Source organism: Lepisma saccharinum, chromosome 1 (genome assembly GCF_977018435.1).
Source record: "Lepisma saccharinum chromosome 1, izLepSacc3.1, whole genome shotgun sequence".
In the NCBI taxonomy this organism is placed as follows: domain Eukaryota; kingdom Metazoa; phylum Arthropoda; class Insecta; order Zygentoma; family Lepismatidae; genus Lepisma; species Lepisma saccharinum.
Genome location: NC_139229.1, coordinates 196170226 through 196182488, shown reverse-complemented (window position 1 = coordinate 196182488; position 12263 = coordinate 196170226). Strand labels below are relative to the sequence as shown.

The 12263-nt window shown below is 37.9% G+C and overlaps 1 protein-coding gene across 1 annotated transcript; it reads right to left on the bottom strand.

Moving 5' to 3' along the window:
* Positions 1-1059: 1059 nt before the first annotated feature.
* On the bottom strand, positions 1060-2478 carry LOC145988089 (uncharacterized). Its single transcript, XM_083122924.1, has one exon. It carries the CDS (start codon positions 2476-2478, stop codon positions 1060-1062), a length of 1419 nt encoding a protein of 472 aa, XP_082979050.1.
* Positions 2479-12263: the final 9785 nt, after the last annotated feature.

Genomic DNA, 12263 nt, shown 5'->3' with positions numbered 1-12263 from the left:
AAAAAATCCCGCTAATTAACGGTCCAATGAGATATGGTAAAAAGCCTCCGGATTGTATGATATACTTCTTCTTTTTCTTCCACGATGTTCCACGCTTCACTAACTTTCTTAACACTTGCTTATAACGAGCTAATTTCTTCTTCTGGCTTTGTTTCAACTGAACATTACCTTTTAAAGTATTATATGCACATTCAGAAATGTCATGAACCAAGGATTCATCTGCATTTTTTTAAAATGGTTTGTCGCACTGCAGGTTTGCATTTCGATAAAGTTCGGAGCAATGTAGCGTTCTTCATCATTGGGGATGATATGACGGAATGGTATTTTCCCACGGTGATTAAAATACTTATTTAGGTACATAAATGTAATTATATTCGTCGTCCGGAAACACACAGGTTCTGAATCGAAACTTTTCTGGCGTAGTTTGTTTCAGGTCGAGAAAAATCTCCATAAGGTGGAGATGTGGCATCCTTGTAAATTTCGACGAAGAATTTTTTATTTTCCGGATAAATTTGAGAAGACAAATGCTGAATCTGACCTTTATCCCTAGGATTCTTAAAGCAGACAAGATAGTGACAATTCAATGATATATCACGGCATCCTTTCCCTTGATGAAATACATTTTGTGATAGAAATATTAAACTAATATTTCTATGATGGCAACCTTTTGTAAAAAGATCAACAACTCTACTATCAGCTTCTCTCATCAGATCATCGAGTATAATCAAATGGGGTCCTTCTTCTGGTGTGTATACCTCCATGTTGGGAAGTCCTTTGTGAAATTGTACGTCACTTGAAACTCTATTGTATAAGGGCTGCCACTCACTGTAACACCAGGTAATATTAATAAAATTTATATTTACTAAACTTTTAAGATGTAGTAAAATTCTCGAAGAAAAGTTTGATTTTCCACATCCAGACGGTCCAGCCAGAATCATAGAAAAGGGATGTTCCAACTTACATTCCATATTTTCTCTGTATGCAAACACAAATTTATTTTAAGGTATGGCCTTCACGTATGATCAACCTCTATCGGGATCAAAAATACTTCTGACAGATTTATTTCGTGCGCTGTTTCTTTTGTGGATTTGAATATCCAAAAGGCACAGTATCCAGATCTTCAATGATTCTTCTTTTTGTGTAAACCACTTTCAAGATTTTACTTTCAGGTCTGTTGAAGATCCTAAAGTCTTTACTTCTTACAATTTTCTTATTGTTATGTACATGAATTGCTTCTGTCTCATTAACCACCATATTTTTCATCGAAAATATATTTATCTTCTTGGTATTTGCATAGTTCAGGGTGATGCCTTTTACTTTGCAGACGCCACTTTGAACTTGTGTGGTAGGGTTTTTCACATTAAATGCATAAGATTTTGGGCCCGTGGAGACAAACTCCGTTATGTAACTTCCATCACCATAAATCTCCAGCTCATCAGTCATCTCACCAAGATAATTACCCGTCACCGGTTCAAATTCTCCGTTTCTTGAAATGTAAATAACACTATCTGTGTCGTAATATATTACACGCTCATTGAGCTGCTCAAGATATTTGTACAGATGAAGTCTCGCCCCTGCCGTAGTGTAAGCAGCAATAACTACATTTACGTTTGGTAACTCAGCGACTGCCTCATCTACATGTTGCCAATTCATAACAAGAGAATTCTCGTCGATAGGAATAAGCAAATTAACACTAACGGAAGGATTCATGAGTGCAGTATACAGCTCAGAGGGTTGTGATACTATCGAGGTTTTTGGCATATTTGGTCTCTGCCCATATTTTCCCCAAAAACTATTGAGCATCAATTTTGCGAGACACCGTTTTCCAGGGTTGATCTCAATTTTGTCATAGTCCAGATGGATTCCTTCTTTCTTGTAATATTCCGAGATAAAATTTACTTTATCTTGCTCAGTTTTACAGCTGGATGGCCAACCACTAGCTTCTTGCTTCATTTTTAGAAATTTGTCAATATATTCCACAAACAATCCCCCTTGTCTTGTTTTCGGGTCAAAACTGGTTACTCGGTATTGCCACGCTTCGTACATCTTTGTAATTTTGTATCCTTCCTGAACTGCCTTTCTTAGCTCATCTGCAACCCATGTGCCTGTGAAGGATCTCTCGTCTGGATTATGAATACATTCTCCCTGATTATTCTCGTCAGCACATGATCTGCACAGGGTAAAAAACAACTTCCCTTTCATTTTCATGGGTAATACAGGGTGGTAGAGATTTTTTGGGGGTAGAACTGTACACATTACAAGCCCCTCGATATTCTCAATGTTGGGACAGTCTTCGGCGAGAAAAATGGTTGGATGTCCTATGGGAAATTTTCCATACTTACAAATATACGGGTATAGAGAACAAATGTCAATGTATTTTATCTTCTCACCGTCACTAGCTTTGTAATATAACTTTGAGGCATTCGTTCGACCACCAGTTAGACTCGCTCTAGGATCCAAAGGCTTCTTGATAGTCATAGGGTGGTTTTTCACACACTCTTCAATCTCAGGATTCTCTCTTTTTAACTGTCGCCACTCACATTGCCACTTCTCTCCAAGCGTTGGGTTATTCTTTGAGTTCTCTCTCTTCTGGCATTCATGGTGTCACCACCTTCAAATTTCTCTTCTCCATTTTTGCTGCTGTAACATTTATCACAAAAATGGTAATAGCATCCGTGAAATTGTAAAATATGACCGTTACCTTCTTCATCTTCATAATATCCATCAACTTTAATCCCAGATATTCTTCTTTCTAACCCTTTTCCAGCATGCTCAATAGATATTCCTCTTTTTATCTCCTCATAAACAAGCCATTCAACTGCTGCAATAGATTGGTTGTCTCCCCAACGATATCCAGTTGATGGTATTACACCAATTGTATTCTCACGCAAATAATTCCTTCTATATAGTAGGTTACAAACACCAGATATTGTCACACCTTCTCTCCAAACATCAATACCACTTTCTTGCAGAAAGGTCTCCCTAAACTTCAAGCAAGCCAGTCGAAGGATCTCAACATCATTTATACAATAATCAACAAGTTCAGATTCAGCATTGAAAACATAATTCTTGTGTTTCTGTTCACTGTACCATTTTAGAAATTTTTCTCTTTCTTCCGGTTTCATCTGGTCTGGTTGGTAGTATTCTACATCAGGTAATGGTCCACTGTAGAATTTGTTTTTGGAATTGTTGAAAAGATGAGGGTAGTATCCTTTCTTCCTACCATCGGGCAGGTCGAATGCTTTTGGTAAGCTTGACAGCGGCATAGGCAAAAAATTCAATGAATCAAGAAATCTAACATGTCCCGCTTGCATCAATAGGATTTTCGATCCATTCATAATAATCTCTGGAAAAACCTGGAATTGGGTAATCATCGTTCGCAAAATAAAATGTCCATCATACCCCTTCATATTATGACATATACAGTAAATATCATATTTGTGAGGTAGATTTTTAATATAAGACAGAAACTCTTCCACTGGTGACTCCTTGAAAATATACTGCCTTTTCCCACAACAATTACAGGGGACCGACACATCAGGTATGTCTTTACAAGTGTTGCAAACCTGTTGGACAACACAGAGGTTTGGTTTGTGTTCTGTTCTATCTGTATGATTGTCATATTTGCTGTCCTGTGTACATTCAAGATCGTAAAATATCAATATAAAGGGTTTTTTTGTTTTCTGGCGGTGATGATTTTTGAATGTAACAGAGATGACCGCTAGGACAATGTTTTTTACATATTCTGCAATATACTTCACCACAAATATGTTTTGTTTTTCTCTGATTAATAGCAATAATTGTTAGACAATCAGGGCATTGGTGTAGTTTCTCACAAATACTTTTCCCGTTCTTTGGTTTGCGTTTATGTTCATTGAAGCATACATCCCCGTGAAACTGTCTGTTGCAATCTAAACACTCTCTAATTTCTGGTGAGTTTTCATGAGACTGGAAACACTTATTACATGTACGTGAGCAATCTGTGTGCTTTGTGATGGACGCAAATTTCTTTCTGCAATGTTCACAGTAATAAGCACATGCAAATGCAGATGTCAACGAAGTGATAACATTGTAGTGGTATTCATGATTCAGAAGGTAAAGAGGTGTTCTTGTTATATCGGTACTACCAACAAACATTATATTATTACCACTGAGATCAGCAAAAACAACAATCCTATATTGTGGCAAGACATTTTGAAATCTTTTCAGTTCTTCCACACCGCATCCTCTTTTTGTAACAACCACATTTGCTTCTCTGCATAACTCCAGAGCTTCAATTTTGAAAATCGGGCGACCCATTCGGTATTTACTTCTCTCATTATGGCCTTTAAGTTGTGTATATGCTTTAGCTACGACAATTGCTCGTGGAAGGCACATGTAATCCTTATTTGTAATGCATATAATTCCAGACCGTTTTCTGCAAACTTCGTCCATATTCTCTAAACCTTTCTTAAAACGTCCTGTCCCACACGGCACTCGTACACGGTGCAGATGGAAAATCAAATCATCAGACGACAAAAAACTGCTATTGCTCTGAACTAATTTCTCGAAGCTCTCCCAAACCACATCTGAATTAAGTTCTGTTGCTAGTCGAAAACTTATCCAAAAAGGATCTCTCGGTGAATTGACATTTCTTATAGTTAAGCCAACATGGTCTTGTTCTTCAATATTCCTTGTTAGTAATTTTACTATCTGGTTCAAACCGTCATGAATCCACTGTAAAGGATTTTCGTTTTCTGGAACATGATGAAGACGTACATTCATCTGCCTACCTTGAAGATTAAACTTTTTATAATGACGATCAAACTCATCCAGCACAGTAAAACGATCACTTTTCTCCACAGTATCTTCCTTCCCACTTCTGTGTGTTGTTCCACCCCCCGTTTGAATCACATGTGGGTTGGGTTGGGTTTCTAAGGGGTTGGAATCGGATACTGTTTCTTTCCCGGGTAATGGAAATCCAACAAAACTATTTATATCGTCTAATATCTTCTGGGTACAAATATTATTGTCTAATCTACAGTCCTGTTTTTCCGACAGATCACATACACTTTGAGGTGAACTGATTACGCATTCTATTTCCTGCACAATTTTCTGTGTAGAGATTTCTTCCGACTCACCACCAACACTAACACAATTCTTCATTCCTAGAATGTTCTGGGTACATATATTATTGTCAAATCTGCAGTCCTGATTTCCCGACACATCAGTTGTATTTTGTGGAGAATTAATTACAGACTCTATTTCCTGCACAATTCTCTGTGTAGAAATTTCCTCCGACGTACTACCAACATTAACACAATTATTCATTCCTAGCATGTTCTGGGGACATATAGTATTGTCAAATCTGCAGTCCTGATTTTTCGGCACAGCACATACATTTTGTGAAGAATGGATTACAGACTCTATATCCTGCACAATTCTTTGTGTAGAAATTTCTCTCAACTCGCTACCAACACCAACACAACTCTCAATTTCTCGAAGAATATTTTCCGTTGATGGTAAAGAAGATAGTTCATCTGGAAGAAAGTTATTCCTTATTGAGTTTACATTCCCATTGACAATCACTATAAAATTGTGCTCCTCTTTCGGACAATACTAAAACTACCTCCCTTATAATTTTATATTTTTATTACACGAAATTAAACGTTTTGATTTCATACTGAAATTAGCCACCTCGAGTTGTTCATCCTCGATTTTAACCATTAAAATTACTAACACTCTTGCATTGTCTATTGATTACCGAGGCTCTTTTTCCACACACTAATCCTGTGAAGCCATTTTCGATTAGCCTATGTGGTTATACATTTAAGCACTCATTTATAAAGAAATCCCCACCAATATGGTTTATTTATTTTATTTAACATTTTCGATAGAATAATGCAATGTCATTCTGAATTACAAATTCCCTGATTCGATTCCTAGTTGGAAAAATTAGTAGCTTTAGGAGCAGCGCCATCTCACCAAATAAGGATAACTTTCAAATTAAATAATGAATGAATGAATTACAAGGAGTATTTTTATAACTGTTGATCCGAAATATACGTAAGTACATAATATTTAACTATCTTCTGTATGCCGAATGAAAAACATGGAATATCATATCTCACACGCACACTTAATAATAATAATAACGATAATATATATGTATCACTTACCCATTTCTGTTCACCTCTGCTTCATCCATCCACAATAAAAAATCGACCGAAAAGTATACACTCGACGGTGTGGACTTTTTTTTCCTCGCACAGATCCAAAATACGTCGTGGCGCACAGAACTCACAACCACGAATTGTACTGCCAACAACTTCTACGCGAGACTATAAATACTGACAAAGTTGACTGACTTTGCCTCTCTGATTCAGGACTAAATAAATAAATAAATACAGTTTGCAATCCCCTTATCAGGCAAGCGTAATTCCTACTGCCGAATTTCGACCTGGCAATGCACATAAACTCTCCCCTCCCTGCAACTGACCTTTGGAGACGTAGAAGCAAATTTTTCACAGAGCAACCTAAAGAACTAGAGAATTGTCTATCCTTAAAACACAACTTTGAGTAAAACAAATCCAGCTCCACGCATTTTTTTTCTTTCATAAATCCTAAACATTTACTCATGAAATTAGTTTGCTAACGCAAATACGAAGTTGCCCCCCTGCGTTGCAGTCTCTAGCGTAGCTCTCGCATAATAAAAAAGTTCTTAATATATAATGTTACTCAAAAACACCATTCCCTCCAAGCATATGAAATCTTAAAAAAAAATCTATCCCCGACGAGAAGGGGAAACCGCAATTTATTTATTTTTTATTTATTTTGTTATTTTTTTCAACCACCCAATGTCGTATTAAATGGGTACCTAGAGGAAACTGGGGGGGGGGGGGTAAAGACGGCCAGAGGCATGATGCTGATCACATCACCCCTACCTTCGACCGTGTATAACAGAGCATGGTGCTTTATCTCCACACCCCTCCATACCTCCATACCGTGGTGCAGGGCACAGGGAAGAACTTCACTTTTTTTCTTTTCTTTTTTTTTTACAATTATCACCATCATAAGTGTAACTTCAACCATAATTATTTTTAACAATATAACCAAGGAACCCCTGGTTCGATACCCGTTAGAGTTACATAACGGTTGTAGATCCAGTCCCGATTAGTCTTTCTGCACATAAAGTGGACTTAAAACTAGAGAACCCGAAATATGATACAAAAAAGTTGCAGACGTAATTTAGTCATAGCCACAAACACCGATGACCTCTCTGACGTCACTCAGACAGACACATTTGCTCAATTCTGACCTTATTCATGCTACACACAGTTCGTATCAAAAGTTGACCAACAAACAAAGAATAAAATTAACTTGTAGTCACCATCCCTTTCGAACTGTCGGACATCGACCCCAACAGACGCACTTGCCTCATCCCTAGGTTGCTCATGCTCCACAAAATTCTTATCAACAACGTGACCAACAGAAAAGTTTACTCACAGTCATCAGCACTATCAACGTCTCCGATATCTACAGACATGTCGGAGACAGGCTTGGCTCATTCCAAGATTAATCATGCTCCGTACATTTCTTATCTACAGAATGACCAAGCTTAGGTTTACTTATAGTCATCAACGCTATCAACCTCTCTGATACCAACACAGACATGCTAGGACATGCCCGACTCATTCTGTGCTTCAGCACGCTCCTCAACAATACTTTCGTTTACATGTAACGTCAGAACTTGGTCACACATAAACCGAAATTCCCCGATGTCACCCATGTAGATCGCCCAATCACATGACCAATCTCCAGCAATCAGAGCTTTGTGCTCAGGAGACTCCTTGCTCAGGGTGAAGATTATACACTTCAACACCAAAGTCACGTGACCAGTCTCAACCAATCACAACTTGGGGCTCAAATAACTCATCACTTAGGTTAGCTTATGCCCTCCAACGCTACAAATACAGAGACACGCCCCCGTAAACCCTACGTAGAGTCACGTGACCGTGCTCGTGACGTCACAAAAGTTAGGTTAACTTAGACCCTCCAAGACTACGAACATTTAGCCACGCCCCCCATAGAGTCACGTGACAGCTCTCGACCAATCAGATCTTGTTCCCGGGAGCCTCCATACTACTGTCAAGAATAATCAGCAAGAAAAATTTGAGTAAGTATGGTTTATATAATAATTAAATGTATGCTTTAAGTTCATCATAACTTTAACAATTTGCAATTACACTCGAATAAGGTTCTTATTGTTGAGTACAAAGTTTTGTTTATAACAGTAAGGTAAATGATGAATTCGTCCATGAAAACATTAAACGACGAACAAAAACCACACAAGAAGTGCCAAAATTCGTTATTTCAAATTACATACAAGCAGAGCTTTTTTTCTGGCGGTACGCAACGGTATCCCTTACCGACACCTTGTTATAGGTGAGAATAGAAGTAATAACGTTTTAATTTAGAAGATAAATGTGTGAATTTTAGAATTCAAGAATCCACACAGAGATTTAAAAGGAGAGATAATGTAAACAAGTAAGAGACAGGTAAATAGAAATATAGAAGCGATACAAGACGCACACTCAGAGATAGAAAGAGAGAAACAAGATAGAAAGAAACAGCGAAGCAACAGAGAGAGAGAGAGAGAGAGAGAGAGAGAGAGAGAGAGAGAGAGAGAGACAGAGCGAATGAAATAGATGCCAGAGATCAGAGACATAGAAGCGGAGAAAGAAAATGGAAAAGTGAGAGAGAAAGAAAGAAAAATTTAAAAGAAAACAGTCAGGAAAAGAGGAAGAGAGAGAGAGAGAATGGGGAGGAATAACAGAAAATCGATAGAGAGAAAGAGTAAAGAAAAACCGATAGAAAATTGTGGGAAAACATAGAAAAGAGTTGTTAAGAGTCCGAAAACAAATAAGGATTCATATAGTAAGAGATGCTCGCTTACACACAGATTGACAGTAATTTTTACCTATATGACATGTTATTGTTTTAACGTTCAAGTCTGGCTTGAATATTGTTACAAGAGACACATCAGTGTTATTTTTTCTGCAGTGCTTAAAAACGATGGGGGAGGGTGTCTAGATAGTCAATGTAATAGCAACTCAAAAGTTCTTTCTAATTTAACTTTCAAGGTCTGCATCAGATAAATTTTCTTTTAAATGGCCGTCTTTATGAATATACTTTAACGAAGACACCACTTGAAATATTATTTTTACAAATTTTATTGTAAAATCCTATTTTAATGACATCATATATTATTATTTCTATAATTTTCAACCCCCACATGCATTTCAAATTAAATTGTTTTTGTTCACACAACTCTGTAGGACATTGTTCAACCTTAAATATTCTCCTTGATATAAATTGTCATTTTGAGAGGTATTTGTCAAGCTCTACACACAGCACCTGACAGAAATAACCAGTAACTTTGGTAGATTTTAATTTTCGTAACAAATATTAAATTTTAGTAAGGCAACAAAATCCATAGGATACTGAAGATCTTCAACATTCTAATATTCTACAAAGTTTAATATTAAAGCATTCATTATTCGGATATCACCCATCAAATATAAGCTTGATAAGGACGACAATAAGCTTGATCTCATTTTTGCCCGTGGGCTTGTTGAATAGTGAAATTGAGTTTCAGAAGTAGGAAGACAATGATTAGCCTTTTTTATCTCTTGTCAGCTAAGTGCAATGCTTTGTTGTTCTTAAAAATATGAGGTTGCGTTTAAGCTTATATTTACTTTAAAACTCATTAATATTACCAATGATGGCAGTGCAATAAACATTTCCTAAAAATGTACCTACACATAGAAACTCTACACACAATGGAAACGAAATGAATGTTAAGTGCCTCTTTGAAAGGTATATGTGAGGAAGTATTGTCAGTACTAAAGTATACAATTTTATGTACCGATTATAATTGAAGAATTGAGGACTAAAAGTGGTAAACGTTGTAAGTGCCAAAAGCGAAAGGGTTGGGAAATCGCATCGTTCCGCACATCAGCCCGTAAGAACGTGCACACTAGTGACCTCTTTACACGCCCTTTGATCTACTTAGAGGGCTACCAGTCACGTTTCACGTTTACCCCATTATAAAGCATGGCACATTTCACAGTTTAACGTGGAAAACGGTGTTTGAATTATTGTGGCACTTACAGCGTTTACCAATTTTAGCCTTCAATTGTAAGCGCGTGGATAACATTTAGAGATGTATTGACGCAGAACATTGACATTACAGTATAGTTTGAACAATGTTTTGTATTATTACAGGTGACCTCCCCGATGGCGGCGCCGCCTTGTAATCAAGGAGTCCCGGGTTCGATACCCGGTGGAGGCCTTTTTAAACTGTAGGTACAGTCCCGATTAGCCTTACTGTGTATAAGGTGGACTTAAAGCACCAACTCAATCAATCTATTACAGGTAATAGTAAGAATAGTAAGAATTGAATAGTAAAAGCACACATTTATATTTCACAAACGTTTCCTGAACACAGCAGAGGTTCTTTGCAAGTGGAAAGAAGCCACTGCCTTACCCCACAGTTCAACTTCCGAATTTGACTTCAATTTTTTTTTTCTCATTAAAAAAATTTCGTCTGGAATGAAATACTATCAAACATTGGGCATTTTACAACACAGTGGAAGGTTATAGCTAAGAAGGGATTGGGGTAGGAGTGCACATGCCTTGAGTGCCGAAACAATGAGAGGCCGCTGAGAAGAATTTTAGATGTAGAATAAGAATTTGTTGAGGAAGGAAGAAATTACTTTCATTTTTGCTAGAGACTGTCAAATATTACATCCTTCTTTCGATTACTTCCCACATGGTCGAATGCCAACTTTACTAAGTTGCTGCAAGGGAGGAAGGGAGCGTGGAAGACCACCCTCACACGACGATATTGGGGGGCGATCATCCTTCCCCGAGGAAGTTGCCATCGGTTATGACAAAAATTAATCTACATAAAATTATTTACAATATATGTTCTGTACATTTTTCTTCTAGGATGTGCCGTTTAGCTGCTAGAGGAGCGAGAATGTTCAACTTTTTCCCCCCACCCTATTTTGCAAGAGCGAAACTCAAGGTAACATCTTTTTGTACGATAACTTGAGGTCCTCATTTCCTATTAAACTAGAAGTGTACCTATTATAAATTTCCTCCTCCGCCGTGCGGTCACGCTTTGGGCTCCGACTGCTGGACGACATGGATTCGAGTCCGCCTGGATTCAGTCTATAAGTTTTCGGCCTGTTTATAGGACCGATGGCAACTCACTATCGTGAGGCAATTGGGGAGCTATGAGTGAGTAGTGTAAATCTGGGAAATCTCCTATAACGACTGAGGGTTCGCCGTGCTGACCCACGTCACCCCATTACCGGTTGAAGATCCCCAAACCTCTAGGTAGAATTGTGGGAGGGAGATTGGCAGTCGGGAGATAGGCCAAGGCTGTCGAGAGCCACGGGTTATTATGTTATTACCTATTGCAACTATTCGAATAACATTTCTTGAAAAATGTATTTTCAAATTGTAATATCTGTATATAAAATTAAACATAAATTTTGAAATATTTCACATAAAACAAATGTATAATGACTGTATTTCTACTAGGTACTGTTATTAACCCAAAACCATTTTCTCATACTTTTATCTCCTGACTTCTACGAGCAAAAATTATTCTAAATGAATATTAACAAGATCATCACAGTTGTTGGGAGCTTTCAGACTGAAGCGACACGGGCCACTTTAGTCTAAAGCAAAACATGCAATGTGCATGCGCGAAGAAAGGGGAGGCAAAGACCTCTCCGATGACTTGGTAGTAACGTCATCGCCTCGTAATGAAGGGGTTCCGGGTTCGATACCCAGTGGAGGCACATAGTGGTTCAGATCCCACTTTAAACTGTAGGTCCAGTCCCGATTAGTCTTACTGTGAATAAACTGGACTTAACTCAGCAGACGAGGCGACACGATGCACGGTATTGAGAAAACTGCCTATTCAGAGCGACACACAAGCGACAAGTGACACGTCCAGCTTGTCTCTTTGTTCTGAAAGCTCCTTTCATCTTCTAGAACACTGTCAGATTTTGTGCACGCCATTACAGTGCAGCTTCTTATATTTCCTGACTTTTTCCCCAGTAATTAACAAACTTTAGTTTTCCGTGCGTGAAAAACGGTGAAGCAGTATTAGCCTCACTGATCGTAATACGTTCTCCGTGTATTTCATGGAACTAGGCGTGTACACTTTGTTTCTATGTCCCCTTTTCCTTGCTTCAAGAAGTAGA